The sequence below is a fragment of the Callorhinchus milii genome, unplaced genomic scaffold (assembly GCF_018977255.1).
Source record: "Callorhinchus milii isolate IMCB2004 unplaced genomic scaffold, IMCB_Cmil_1.0 Scaffold27, whole genome shotgun sequence".
NCBI lineage: Eukaryota > Metazoa > Chordata > Chondrichthyes > Chimaeriformes > Callorhinchidae > Callorhinchus > Callorhinchus milii.
In genome coordinates, this window is record NW_024704768.1 from 3,461,266 (window position 1) to 3,476,094 (window position 14,829).

The 14,829-nt window shown below is 44.9% G+C and overlaps 1 protein-coding gene across 2 annotated transcripts in view; it reads right to left on the reverse strand.

Moving 5' to 3' along the window:
* The window catches only part of LOC103189268 (disco-interacting protein 2 homolog B), a 49,631-nt gene continuing 34,802 nt past the window's right edge, over nucleotides 1-14,829 (reverse strand). Inside the window, exons 17-38 of one of the 2 annotated variants that reach the window (XM_007909615.2) lie at nucleotides 14,669-14,783; nucleotides 13,998-14,137; nucleotides 13,242-13,378; nucleotides 12,878-12,958; nucleotides 12,181-12,308; nucleotides 11,321-11,435; nucleotides 10,965-11,166; nucleotides 10,375-10,478; nucleotides 9,777-9,857; nucleotides 8,661-8,784; nucleotides 7,996-8,117; nucleotides 7,452-7,563; nucleotides 6,605-6,714; nucleotides 6,204-6,334; nucleotides 5,605-5,773; nucleotides 4,647-4,817; nucleotides 3,997-4,058; nucleotides 2,825-2,882; nucleotides 2,255-2,329; nucleotides 1,560-1,734; nucleotides 946-1,069; nucleotides 1-386 (exon numbers count right to left, since the gene is read on the reverse strand). In XM_007909615.2, coding sequence (XP_007907806.1) covers nucleotides 134-386; nucleotides 946-1,069; nucleotides 1,560-1,734; nucleotides 2,255-2,329; nucleotides 2,825-2,882; nucleotides 3,997-4,058; nucleotides 4,647-4,817; nucleotides 5,605-5,773; nucleotides 6,204-6,334; nucleotides 6,605-6,714; nucleotides 7,452-7,563; nucleotides 7,996-8,117; nucleotides 8,661-8,784; nucleotides 9,777-9,857; nucleotides 10,375-10,478; nucleotides 10,965-11,166; nucleotides 11,321-11,435; nucleotides 12,181-12,308; nucleotides 12,878-12,958; nucleotides 13,242-13,378; nucleotides 13,998-14,137; nucleotides 14,669-14,783 — 2,789 coding nt within the window. In that variant the 3' untranslated portion in view covers nucleotides 1-133. Of the gene's footprint in view, nucleotides 387-945; nucleotides 1,070-1,559; nucleotides 1,735-2,254; nucleotides 2,330-2,824; nucleotides 2,883-3,996; nucleotides 4,059-4,646; nucleotides 4,818-5,604; nucleotides 5,774-6,203; nucleotides 6,335-6,604; nucleotides 6,715-7,451; nucleotides 7,564-7,995; nucleotides 8,118-8,660; nucleotides 8,785-9,776; nucleotides 9,858-10,365; nucleotides 10,479-10,964; nucleotides 11,167-11,320; nucleotides 11,436-12,180; nucleotides 12,309-12,877; nucleotides 12,959-13,241; nucleotides 13,379-13,997; nucleotides 14,138-14,668; nucleotides 14,784-14,829 lie in introns of both variants that reach the window. The other variant, XM_007909614.2, reaches the window with a different exon arrangement.

Below are 14,829 nucleotides of genomic sequence, written 5' to 3' on the forward strand. Positions count from 1 at the left end.
TACACTGAAAGCAGGTCTTGCTGAATGTAAAGTGTCCGTTACATTTCATTGCAATGGCCCTTTGCATTCGGTCAGTTACAATTTCAGTCTGTGCTTTGTGCTCAAGCCAGCATCTCTGGCTGTCCAACCAGCATTACATGTTGTAAGCAACATAGATAGGGTCTAACTGGTCGGCCAGGAAGCTGTCTCTCAAATGCATTCGCTGTTTTTCTCCACGTGAATTAATGGGAATAACTCCAGGATCCACTACCACCACCACTCCCACGATCAAGTAGTGTTCCTCCAAGATAACATTTGTGACAAGGGGCACAAGGTCCAGTGCTTCCTGCTCAGAGCCACTCAGCTCAGCGACCACCACTAGCAGATTTGTCCACGTAAACACAGCACTGAGGAGAGAGGAAAGCAAGTGTTGTTTTGATCGCTGTATCACACTACATAGTGACCAAAACAACAACAAATTACATTTACATAGCGCCTTTCACGTCGTGAGGATGTCCCAAGACACTGGATGGTCGAGGATGTGCACCTGAGCTGGATGTTGGGGTCAGGAAGGGGTGGCTGCATCAGTTACTCTCTTTTCCAACAGTAACTGAAGTGTATCAAACCCATACCATACGTGACAGTGTAAAAACTTCATGGACATCCATGTGACAGAATAACCCTTCAACTGAAAATTTCAACCTCCAAGGGAGCTCGTCTAACCTGTTTACAAAACATCCACGAAGCATTTAGAGGGAAAGAGAAATTGACGAACGTAGAGCAGAGCAGCATCATCTGAATGCTGGTGTCCTGTACTGGTAAAGTGAATAAAGCACAATTGATCTCTTGTGAGGCTCGTCAGGGTGGGTAGCATGGTCCACCCACTCCAGTGATACAGATTTACAACTTGTTCCAAGTTGCTGGCAGGCTGGAAGGAGCCTAGTGTGGGTGGGTGCAGTTACTCACCATTCACCAATGCCCCTGTGCGCTCGGGAGACTGATGTTTCAATGTCAATGGGATGGTAACGCAAGCCTCTCAGCTCCAGCGTTTCATCCAAAGCTCCAACCACGTAAAGTGCATCATGTCGATCTGTGGACAGGTAAGGGGGGAAATCATTAATATGTGACTTTTTTAAAAAAAAACAATGTTATTGACACATGCTGTTGGTTAGCATGAAAATCCAGCCAGAGAATGTTACATTTCACAGCCAATAGTCAGCCGCATTTCGCCCACAAATATATATGGTCAATTCACTTTACAGCATATTCCGTGAAGCACTTTGAGACGTCTAGAAGACGTGAAAAGCGCTATATCAAATGCAAGAATTATTATTATGTTATTATAATTACTTTACAAGTAATAACTGGCAAGTGTAGTGACTTTCAGCGGATCTGTAACAACAAGCTTCTGGACCATTAACACGATGTACCCTGGAGTGGCAAAGCATTCCTTTCTGCCCACAATTTCTGACAAAGTACAGCCTAGCCATCACGGTTTTGGCTTGCAGGGTTAACAGGAGCCGAGTGAAATGATTCCCTGTGGCCAGCAGTCTACTCACAATTTCAAGGAATACACTTACCTCCACTGGCATCCGTCAGCTCTGTTCTGCGGACAAATCCCAGGTAGCCAGTGCGGGCCCACAGGGTCTGCACGTCCCCGAAGCTCAGCCTGGTATTGAAATGGTCAGCCTGCAGGCTCTCGTCTCCATAGATCGTGTAGTAGCCGCTGGAATTGTGAGGACTGCTGACCCAGATCTGCAGGGAAACGCAACATATCAATCTCTCAGATCCAGCCATCTCTCGTGGCCAGAAACTCCAACAGCCAACTAATAGGCATCTCACAAGACAATTTGCTGATTTTACCTCCAAACAGTTCACTGAATGGGTGAACTGAACAGACCAGGAATGTTATAGATTTGAATCCTGGTTTATGCTGAGTTAGTTACCAACCAACCCACCCAACCACAGGAGCAAAGGAATACTACACTCGACTTTAGACTCTGACCCCGAGCAAAAGCATAATGAAGACGTTCCGCAGCTTCACATATATTTGAAAAATACATCACATTGTTAACCTCACAGTTCAATCGTACAATACCAATTAACCAGTATACAGAACAAGCAAAAGGCTATCTAGACGCGCAGCTGATAGCTTTCATCGTTATTCCTCAATAATAAGAAATGGTGGAAATAAAGCTACAACCTATTGAATGAGTCTGACAGGAAATGGAGATCATTTGGCTCTAGTAGCTCAACATTCTCAGCAGTGACTCACCTCTCCCAAGTGCGAGTCTCCCAAAGGACCCTTGGTTTCAGGATTCACTATGATCACCCGGACACCAGGTAGAATCTGCATAAAGGGTAACAGCATTCTCATTAGTAGGGCAACAACAACTTGCATTTATATAGTGACCTTCACGCAGGCATTTAGTGGCAGAGCCTGACGCCAAGCCAGGGGTTCAGATAGGAAATCACACAGGTTACAAGAAAGGATGACACTGGACTCATTAAGTAACAGATCGACTCTAATGATCAAATGGACCATGGCCTTGATCATCTCCAACTCTGTTGTGATCCCGAAGCAGTGAGATTAGCAACAAAAATAAAAACAAAAGAGCGGAGTCCGGTAACACTGAATTCTCGAGACAAATTTTCAAGACTGAGGTGGATAGAATTTTGTTAGGTCAGGGTATCAAGGGATGTGGGGCAAGGGCCGGTACTTGGAATCGAGGGACAGATCAGCCATGAACAGGCTCAAGGGACTGAATTGCCTACTCCTTTTTCTTTGTTCCTAGTGCAAGTGCAATGAATGGGGTTTACAGGAGAAAACAAGATTGACACCCACCTTGCCAGATTCTATGAGTGGAAGACTCTGGGGGGCTCCTCGTTCCACAAGACGCACCCTACAGTAAACACAGCCGAGTATGAGAAAGCTTCAAACTGCAAGCTCAGCAGTGCGAAAATCATCATCAGCCACATTCCTCCCAAAAAACCATGGAAACATCCAGTGTTGGGCTCAAAATGTGTTGCCAACTGCGCTTAACGCAATTCCTCGTTCATAGACTTGACACCTTAACATTGACTTCCCTGGCGCTGCCATATGGGGATGTGAACGCTCAGGAACACAGAAGGATGGAGCAACATATTTGTAAGGATTACTGCTACTTGATATTCTGAAAAAAGAATCACTTAGTGCAGGTCACAAGAGTGGAACCACACTTGCATTGCTGGTATTCTCATACCGCGGTAGTTAATTGAGTAGATCCTGCACGCACAGTTAAGCGATAGGAATAATGCACCGTCTTTCACACCAGCACACAGGCTTTGCTCTGTTCAAGTATTTGATAGTCTAGTAATAAGATGCCTGATAATAATCCCTCAAGAAAAAACAATAATAATTTATTCCTCAATCCACAACTGTTTATGGGACACTGCTGTGCACAATTGGTTCCGCGTTTCGCCCACAAAATATACAGTGAGTTCACTTTATAGTATATTCTGTGAAGCGCTTTGAGACGTCTAGAAGACGTGAAAAGCGCTATATCAAATGCAAGGATTTTTATTATTATATCTTATATTTGATATAACACACATATCAAAATGTCTCAAAGCACTTCACAGCCACTTGTTATCACATGTATTATTTGTAGCCAAGTGCAGCAGCCAATTTGCTCAGTTAACTCACAAACACCACACAGTGACAAATTTTTCTGGAGAATTGTTGGTCTGTGTAATCAACCAAATCTCAAAACTACTTAGGGGGTGGTTAAAAAATGAAGTTTGTTTACAAAAGACAGTTACTACACTTTTCAGTACAGTAAAACTTGTAACATTTTTAAGCTCTTGATCCAACTAAACTAGCTCTGAAGTTCTGAAAAGAGAGAAGGAAACCTTTAGCAGATTTGGTGCAGTTGACAATCGCAACAAGAAGATAGTGATCAGTTCCTAACAACAGACAGCCAACCACAGTACTAATACCATTAGAGAACAGTTCTAAATCCTTGCTGTAAAATGTACCTGTCGTGTCGAAGTGCTTTCATATCCAAGAATACAGTGGTTGGGTCAGGCCCTGAGGTTCCCTGGAAACAAGTGGAGTATAGATTAGTGATGGAGCTATGAGATAGTTAGATAAACGTAACACTAACTCAGGACTTACTGCACCAACTGAACTTGCTCCACAAGGATTTTTTCATTTCCACTCATGAAAGGCATCGCTTGATAGCAACATTTCCGAGCATCTGATCAACTTTAATTGTTCAAATAACTGTTACGTGATCATAAGTGATGACCATTCCAGTCTCAGGTCGGTAACTGACCCAAGAAACTTGACTCTGCATCCCAACAACACCCAGGATATCTGCAATAGGAACAGGAGAAAGCTTCCCATTCACCCTGCAATGATCCATCATGCCATGACACCCTTCACCCAAGATACCATCCACCATGGCTATGGTTTTCAATAGGATCAATATTACACAAGCACTGTGAGCAGTGTTACCACTATACATGCAATATTAGAACATAAGAATTTGCTAGGCAGAAGAAGACCAAGTTCCATCCATTTGCCTTCCACCATTCCTGGCAGTCGCATTCACATGTCATGTCTCAAACTATATACTGTAATATTTTCTCTTCCAAGGAAACAATACTCCATTAAAATACTCTACCTGCAGGCAGATGGCGAGGTTAACTCTGGACCCAAAGGTGGTACTGACAGCCCTGGGAGACAAACCAAGATCTTTGAAGAGTTTAGAGAAGGACTGCGTCAGTGCAATTCGGGCTCGTTCCTCAGCTACCACCACGCACGTCCGAACACAAGCAAGGTTAACTCCCCGAGTCTGTGAAGATTACGTTAAGAGTGAAGTTATGATTTCCCTGTTAGCCATCAGTAAATGCTCTAAAATATGATGGTTCATACAGCGTTGGGTGCAGAGATGAAGTTTAGTTGTCACTAAAAGCGACAACTTCCATTGCATCCAATAAGCATTTACGTTTCAAATCATGATTCCTACAAAAGAGAAAGACTTCCCAAGCAGTTTGAGTGCTCCTCCCTCTGTCCAGACTGCCCAGGACACACATTGTTACCAGGGTGGGTAGTCTGGTCTTTTTCAATGGCACTCTTGCACCAGAAACTGGTAAATAATTCTAACTCAATTGTAGAACAGTGTCTGGCTTCCCAGAAAGTATGGTCAGGATCAGGAGAAGCGAAGTGCCGGGACCTATTGTCACTAGGTTTTGCATTGTAGACCATCACCCTGTTTATTTATATTCTTTCAAGTGACTCTTGTTCTAAAAATACTGACTGCATCATCATGGCAGATAACCAATTACAAGGGCGTAGTTCTTTCTTAAACAAATTGGAAACCATTGATACGGCCACATACTGGACTTAACAATGATTGATATTGAACTGGCCACCAGGGGGCAACACCAGCCAACATGAATCACAAACAGCAACCAGCATCTTTCACATAGGATAATGTCTTGGAGTGACTCAGTGGTGGGGTTGGATACTACACCTAGGGAAAAGGGTAGGTGACAAAAGGCGTAGTCGAACAGGTAGGTTTTAAGGTGGTAGTTAAAAGACAGAGAGGGAGCAAGGTGGAAGGATAGAGACAAATTTACCTTGAGCCCTTCTGTCTGAATACCGAGTCCTTTTGTGCAGACTTCCATCACTGAATATGAGCAGAATGTGTCGCGAACTTTGTACTGACTGACGGCAGAGAGCCAGAGTGACAGATTCGTCTCCAGCTCCTGGGGTGGGATCAGGATAGACTGATGGCCAGAATAAACGCTGTGGAAAAGAAGACGAGTTGTGTTCAGGCAGAAAATGCAAATACAGAGATTTATAAAACTCAAGTGAAGTTCAGGGTGAGAGGTCATCTATTAAATTATTATTCAAACATTCATTACTCTGAGTAAGGATGCCATCCTCCTACGTTTACTGTCCTCTGACCCACTTTGTCTTAATTCGTAGTAATTGTCTGAGTTGATGTGGTCCATATCCAATACTTGAATCCACTCTAAATTCTCTTCTTTCCAAATTGGAAAGCTTTGGTTTCTTTCATCTTGGTTCAGTTTCTCCCATGACACTTGGGACAGTTTATGAAACACAGTCTTTCATAGGTTAGAATAAATTCATCCACAGATAAATATGAAGGACCTGGGTTCAGGCCCATTAAATAGCACAGAACGTTTAAGGTAAAATGGAGCAGAGCTCTTACCCGCAGAGGCACCAGAGAACAAAGCCAAGGCCACAGTAGGGGTCAAGACAGATAGCAATCTGTCGCGATGAGTACAGCTCACACTGCAACTTGATCGCCCGGCACAGAGCACTAACTGCAGCATGGGAGATCTGAAAGAAAGAACAGCATGGAATGAGCTGGGAGGTGAGATTAATTCATTTAAGACACAGTACTAGCCACTAACCAGGATGAAAAATTCAACAACAGCCATTGTGAAAGCAGAATAACAGTCGTTTTTAATCAGTTGGGTGTGCCTGAGGATGTGGTGGTTGGATGTCACACTCGTCACATCAAAGTCTAAGTACAGTAAAGGTGACGATTACATGTATCTCTTGATAGTTCTCAATCTGCAAAGCTGATGCCAAACCATGTGGTTGTACCTTGACGCCAGTGAGCATGCCCGTTGTTGAGACGCTGAAATCGAGGTACGCCAACATTTCCGGGGTGGGAGGTTTGTAGATGTTTGATGTCCTCTTACGGGGCAGATCATCTGCAGAGCAGAAAGAATACATTCATTATTTAACGCCACTGATGTTCTTTTCAGGCGGTACATTTTCTGGCTGAATTCAATGGCAATTTTCCGCCCCCTCCCCCCACCCCTCATTGTAAATAATTTTCCCATCGATATCCTGCCTCGCAATATAGTAAACAACAATAACAAAATTACATTTGTAAAGTGCCTTTCATGTCGGGAGGACGTCCCAAGGCACTGGACAGTCAGTGTTTCGGACCCGAGCTGCTGGGGCGAAGAGGAGGCGCTTAGTAATGGTCTTGAAGGAGGCAAGGGAGAAGGTGAGGCAGAGGAACTGCGGGATGGAGTTCCAGAGTGTGGGGGCAGAGTGGCTGAAGGCCCTCCCGCCAATGGTAAACATGGTTGGGGTTTAAAAACAAGAATTGCTGACAACAGCATCCCCCTGCACTGGTTCTGTGAGCAGTCAATGAAGTTAAGTCACCTCAACCTCACTTAAGAGAAAAGCGGCCCAGTTTCCGCATTCCTGTGTTCAGACGGGCTGAAGCCAGGCAAGCTCCATCGGAGCATTTCACATTTACACCATTCTTAATCCACAACTGTTTGTGGTACACCGCCGTGTGCACATTGCTGCTGCCTTTCGCCCACAAAATACAAAATACACAGCCAATTCACTTTACAGTATATTCTCAAAGGCACGATCAGGCGCTGGCTGTATCAAATCCAAGGATTATTATTTTTACGTTTCCAATTCTTACCTGTATCAATGATTATCGGCCATGTCTTGATATCCACTGCAGCAGCTGCCTCTTTAGTACGCAGAAGCTTTGTCATAATTTGTGTTGTTAAGGTGCAGACAGCCTTACTGACCTGGAAGAATGCAGAGACATGATCCAATTATTGGCAGACATCAAAATTAACCAAGGAGTTTATTCAGCCTGACTTTAACTCAGCATTTTCTCCATAACAGCAGAAGGTCTCAGGAATTCACAGGCTTTTATACTATTTTGGGAGTAACTCTTCCCCCTTGAAGGGCCCAAATCCGTCCTGGAATCCGTTAAAATGACCCCAAGGAATATATTCTGACCAAAGAGGAACAGGCCAACTGTCACAAAACAGCACATCCTGGGATCGGTCCCTATCCATTACCTTAAGTTTCTGCCACAAGTTTCAGACATTTTTTGTAAACTTCTCCCACACCATGAAATCTCAGGCAACAGGAGCCACAAAAAACGCCACTGCCAAGAGAGAAATGGCTGAAAAGTACAAGAGTTGACGAGGAGCAAAAGCGGGAGCTCGTACCTCAATGATCATCTTGACTGTGGGAAGGGTGGCAGACAGATTCTGAGGATGAGGAGGACGGACGGTGACCGGAATACAGCCAGCGTACAGGCAACCGTAAAAAGCAGCGATCAACTCTACGCCTAAGGGAACAAGAAATCCATGTCAGTGTAAGTCTCCAAAAAAATACTCTCTAAAAGACCGTCTCAGTCAACCTGAAATTAAATGTAAACAACAAGCACACAAATATACCACCGGATGGGGAGAAACCTTAGACATGTTTCCTTACTCCACACGCCTCTGTTTGCTTAGCAGTAAGTAGGAACCTGGATGTTAGTCGATTGGCGGATTGCTTTCCGGAGGTAATTATCCCTCCCAAAAAAAATTGGTCATTCAATCTACAACTATTTGCAACTGGCTGCTGCGTTACAGCCCACAAAATCCACTTTACAATATATGCTGTGTAGCTTTGAGACATGATAAGGTGCTATATTAAATGCAAGGTTTATTATCAATAATATCTCTCCACATTTTATCAGATGGTAGCACCATGCTGCTGCCTTTGGGTAATCACCAATTACATAGGGCCAGGATGCAGAGCATAAATTATTCCAAGTCCAGGATCAGGAATGGGAATAAATGATAAAGGATCCAGTGGGCTGGTATTTCTCCACACGATTCCTTACCCGGTGGATACAGAAGGACGACGACATCGCCGGCGTTGAGGTGGCCTTTGTCGGACAAAACGGCGGCAATCCTCTCCGCCCGCCTGTGGAGCTGAAGACACGTGGCGGTGCTCGCAGGCATTCCCTAGCAACAGTATTAATCAGAGTTAAACAGTGTTATTTGTAACTCAAACCCGGGAGGAGCACGAGTAACATAGCAATCAGCAGCAGGGCACTGATCAGTCCAGTTACAAGTTGCCACTGAGTTCAGGAAACCTGCTCCCTCAACACCCACTCACAGGCTTTGCTTTCCTCTATTTCCTCTGACAGGAAAGCTCCACACCACACCAAGGTCATTCAAGGCTCTGTTTGAAAAGAGAAAGGATTTTCTCCCTTGCCCTGTTATCCTGGCGGACAATTCCCCCCCCACCACCCCACAAATAAAACTGGTCATTCATTTCATGTATTTTTGTGGGATATTGCTCTACAAATTGGCTGCCATGTTTGCCGACCATGTAGTAGCACTTGGGTCGCTTTGCAGTGAACTGCTTGGTTGTGAAAGGGGCTAGTATAAGTTTGTTATTTATTGTTAAGATAAAACTCATTGTTCCTATATCTGGATGACTCAAACTTGGCCTTCTTCCTTCTATAGAGAGCATTCTATAGACGGATGCACAGTAATGATTGTGTCCATCACAGTCAGCACCTAGCCCTACATCCTGCAGGACTCAACCAGATACGTAGTTTTGGGGGAGGAGGAATTGATTGACGTAGCATCAGCTGCTTATTTTAAGAGTCTGTTCCATATATATATGTGTTCGTCTGCAGGGAAAATAAACTGTTCTAATCTCTAGCCCCATTTAAACCTACACCTGCTGGTTCTGCTCTTAGTTGAAGATAATTAACTGCTTTCTTACCTACGTCATCTATTCCTCTGATTATTATGAAGACTCTGGATCTGTGTTCTGGTTTTAGGCACTGCTGCCCTACAATACGCATTCATTCCCAGCTGATGGCTGTAGGGAGCGAGGAGCTAGAGTTGATGTGGAGGGAATCAAACTGTGGGGCTGCTGTTAGGTTTTTGCTTGCAATCTGTTCTGACCAGTGCGAGATTCTCTTATCAGATTCTGAACATACCTTGGCATTGAGTAGAACAAAGAGAGGGTGCTCAGGTGTCGTGTGTGCCCGCCACTGTAATACTTCCGCCAGATACTGGAACTGTTGGTTAGAAAGCATGAGATGGTAATGCAGAAAATCTGTCTGGGAACGGCTGACATCTCCACGATTATTAACAGTTTGCGATCAGCGTCACTTCACTGTTGTCTACACCTATCTATTAGTTCCATCTTGAATACAGTACTCTTCCTCCCACTCTTGGTGACTGTTCCTACCAATGCCCTAACTTTGTATCTTATCTGCATTTTAAATTTAATTCCCCACCTCCCCACTATCCTGTCACACCTTCCATCCCTTATAATCCACGGTTGTTTGTGGGACAATGCAGTGTGTAATTGCCTGCCGCATTTAGCCCACAAAATTACATAGTCAATTCACTTTACAGCATATTCTGTGAAGCGCTTTGGGACTTCTCGAAGACGTGATAAGGTTCTATATCAAATGCAAGGATGATTCTTATTGCACAACGTGTACATTACACCACAACATTCTGACCTGAGGAACCCCACAACATGTAGTTGACTGCTGATCGGCTCAAAGAAAGTCTCACCTTTCTTACCAGCTCATTTTCCTCCATCAGGCCGAGGTCTCTCCCAGAGGCCTGGGCTATACGCTTCCCAGCAACCAGGTTTCCAACGATCATCGATGCTGGTCCCACACCGGCTGAAGAAATCAAGCGTTCAAGAGTTATTCGGTGTATGTGTGGGCCAACCGCATTGCAACCAGGAGCATTCAGACCTAGTCCGATTTCAGACCTAGTCCGAAGAGATACCTTTACCCTTTTCAGATGAAGTCACTATGGACTCAAAGGAGACCTCAAACGGCTAACTGCAACAGGAACGTGCAGTAGTATATTTTACAGTATATTCTGTGAAGTACTTTGAGGCATCTTAGCAACGTGATAAGGCACTATATCAAATGCAAGGATTTTTATTATATCTTAATGAAGGGACCAACTGAGAAAGGCCATTGAAAGTACTGTGGTGCAGGACCACTGCCCCTTAGATCAGGTGATAGAAGAATTTACAGTTCATGCAGTCTTAAACATTGTTTAATTGTCAAATTAGTCCAATCTATTTGAGAGAGAAATGTTCTGTAGCAGGTGTAAAAAAGGCATCAAAGTCTACCTAAAGACTATTCCTCGCTTACCTGGCTGCTTCTGTCTGGGTTTTGGAAGGTTTGTCACACAGGTGTGAGGACACATTAAGATGTTACAAGGGTGCAAGGTTCCCTCTAGGAAGCGCTGTTTAGTCTGAGAGATGTGGATGCCTCCCAGCGGCGTTTTGGGGAGTGTGTTGGCAGGAACCAGGGCGAGACAGTACACGCCCACTTGGTGGATGCTGTCAATGGCCTGGAGAAAGGCAAAGAAAGGTAAATTTCATTCTGACGTTCATTGGCAATCACCCACTCACAGAGAGCGGGATCTGGCAAGACAAGGGGCCAGTTTTGTGCAGTGCACAAAAACTGGCACAAACTTCCAGTGGACTCAAAGTAAGGTATCTTACCTGCAGAACGCGGCTCATCCACTGGAAACTGTCCTCTTCAGAAGCGTCTGGTCGCTGTTCCACCACGATCACGATCCGCTCGTCATAAAACACCGTGATGGAAAATACCGCGATCCTGTACCACAAACAACAATCAGATCTCAGAGAAGCAGCTGGTGGAACACTTCCCCGAGGTGCTGACATTTAAAGATAATGTCTTTGAAGCAATCTGACTTATTAAGAGAATAAGGAGACAGTATGAGGCACTCACATCCAGTATGAGGAGCTAATATCGCCTACAAGTAAATGCAAGTGTTTCATGTGTGTTATTTTTTAAAACACATCCTTATCTGGTTGATAAAATGAGCCAATGCAGATATATATATACACCCCCCCCCACCCAAGTCATGCACTCATGCAAGAGATCAACATACTACTTGTGCTCTTTCCAAGTCTTTCTCGCTTAAGAAAAACAACCCACATTGGATTGACTGTCAGTAATGATCAATCTGATCCTATTCCTTGCTGAGCTCCACAGTTCCCCATTACTGCTGAGCTTAAGAACCTTGTCACAGTCTACAAATCCCTCCATGTTTTTTCCACCTTTTCTATCGCAATCTTCCCCATCGCTTTTGTGATACTGTCAGTAGCTGTATCTTTAGCCAGCATGATACGTATCCTCTGGAACTCTCTTCCAAACCCACTTTGCCTCCATACTTCGCACTCTCTCCCCACCTTCAAAATCAAGATGTGCTTCTTCAAATCTCTGAATTACCTTCACTGGATCTATCACCTGATTCGTCAGTTGTCTTTGAATTATTCTTTGACTGGAAGGATGCTATGTTGCGGAAAGTGTCGTCGAACTCTACGACAGTACTAACCTGCCTCTGTAAGCAGTTTTCACTGGCTCCACCGCTAGGGCTGTGGCTACCACATCATCAGAATTGTGTCGTCTTCCACTGATCATAAGGAGGCCATCCATTTTGCCAATCACAAAGACAAGGCTACCCTGGGTTGAACGCGCAGGAGGGCCCGAGTTAGAACAATAATAACAAATTACATATGTGCAGCGCCTTTCACATCGGGAGGACGTCCCAAGGTACTGGATAATAATAATATAATTAGGACTTGGAGGCAAGGGAGGGTCAAGGGAAAGGGACTGTGGGATAGAGTTCTAAAGGTGGGGAAAGAAAGACTGAAGGCTGAACCACCATTGTTGGGGCGGGCTAAGCGGGGGACATCGAGCAGGCCAGAGACCACTAAGCAGAGGGAAACGGATAGGTCTGAACGGCGTTAGCAGGTCACTGTGCTCGGGAGGAGCAAGGCCATGGAGAGCTTTGAAGGTAAAGCGAGGACTTTGAACTCGAGTTCTCGAGTACGGAACAACGCATTCCCCTTTATAACTTCAGTGCCCAATATACCCAGATTGTGCATTGGGGTAATGATAGCAAACAAACGTCAGCAGGTGATATCCCTCAATAAATCCCTCACGTTACAGCCAAAAGGGGTCAGGATATAGACAGGATCCTGGCATCAACCAACCTAACAGGATCACTGCAACAACAAAAAAAAACTTACCGGACCCACAAAACCCAGTAATCCCGATCGGACAAATGGAAATTCACCAGTAGGAGCACCAACAGAGTTCACTGGGATAACCTAGAAACACAAGACACAGATGTTCACACACAAGCCAGAAAATCGGTCAGCCTTGAACATGACATTGCCCTCTGGCCAAGTGGGGGATAGCGAGAGTTTAGAATAATAATAATCCTTGGATTTGATATAGAGGTTGTTGAGTTGTTTCAAAGCACTTCACAGAATATACTGTAAGTGGCTCGGTGTCAGTTTAAGCACTCCGAGACACTGTCCTGTGTGAAGGGTGCTATATAAATGCAAGTTGTTGCAGTTATACTAGTCTACAGATGAACGACATACTCACTTCAAAGGTGTTTTTCGTCACTCCTGGAAGTCCATAGTACATGCATCCGCTTGCTCGAGAGCTCACGCAAATCTCGCCGATTTCGTCCGTTTTACAGAGCTGCGGAGACCCCTCCGGCTTTACAATGCACATCAACGCTGCAAAACACGGCAAGTTACAGGGGCTTCGCTCAACACTGAACAACTGAAGAGGACATTAGATCACAGGGGCTATATTCTAAACACTGAATGATTGAAGAGGACCTCTTTTACTGAGCAGACCTACTTCCCATGGCTGACCAGGTAAATACCCAGTTCTTTCAGCCTGAGCTGGTAAGTAAATTGCATCCCTCCAGGTAGAGACTACGCATTCCTTTCCAGACGCCAAAAAATTTCCATGTGTAGGTGGTGTACATCTGTGGAACTCAGCCTGGATTGGATAGTCTTAAGTATGGAGATGCATGTGGTAGACACCCAGCTGACCAAAAATAAAATTAGTCCCAAGTTCAGTCACTGCTCTGTGTTGAGTCAGGCGGGAGCCACTATCAGGGCTACAGTAAATTGGCTCAAGGAAACACGGAACCTCACGACACCCAGGGAACTGCAAACCATATGACTGAACCTCCAGGAGAACGATGGAGAGAGTTTGAGGGAAGATTTCCATCCCCCCTCTCTGCCCCCCTACCCCCACCACAAAAAGGAAACCGAGGGTAAAAGCCTCCATCCCGGTTCTCGGTTACAGATTGGACAGATTTGGTTTGGCTTGGCGCTGACGTACCTCCAGGCATCACATGTCCCACGTCCTGCACTGTCAAAGCAGAGTTCTTCTCCTCGGTGTTCACTCGGATTACGCCATAACTCAGACCGCCGATTGAGAGAATCGCTCGCCCAGGAACCGGTGCTCCATGTTGCCCTGGTCTAGGGGGAAAAAAAAGAGCAAACACACAGTGAGAATTCCGTTCACAACTCACTCATCCAGTTATGATCTGGAATGAACTGCCTGAAAGGGAGGTGGAAGCAAATTTGGTAATAGCTTTCAAAAGGGAATTGGATAGGTACTTAAAACGGAAAGATTTGCAGGGCTATAGGGTAAGAGTGGGTAGCTCTTTCAAAGAGCTGGCACAGGCATTATGGGCTGAACGGCTTCCTTCTGTGCTGTAAGTCTCTATGATTCTATGATCCACTGAGAAAGGCTGCAGAAAAGCTGGAGACAACGTTAAACAACAAACATTTACACAGCACCTTTCAAGTCGGGAGGATGTCCCAATGCGCTGGACAATCATGGATTTGGCCCAAGGAATATTGGAATTGTGACCTGTATATATCTTAGTGAGCCCCAAAAGTTGGTGAAGATTAGGAACCTGCCTGTGTGATAAGGCGCTGTATCAATCACACATGTCACACACCCATCAACTAAGTGATAACATAAGAGGAAGTGTTGCCTGTTACCTGCGGATTGCCACAGTGAGCCCCTCTGGGGAAGTGGCACATGGACAGATGACCTCGGGTTTCAGCCCATGGCTCTGGAAGACGTTGAGGAAAGCATCGCAAGATGAAACAGACCCTGGAAGAGAGAACAGAACGGCACACTGTGAGAAACAGCAACTGTG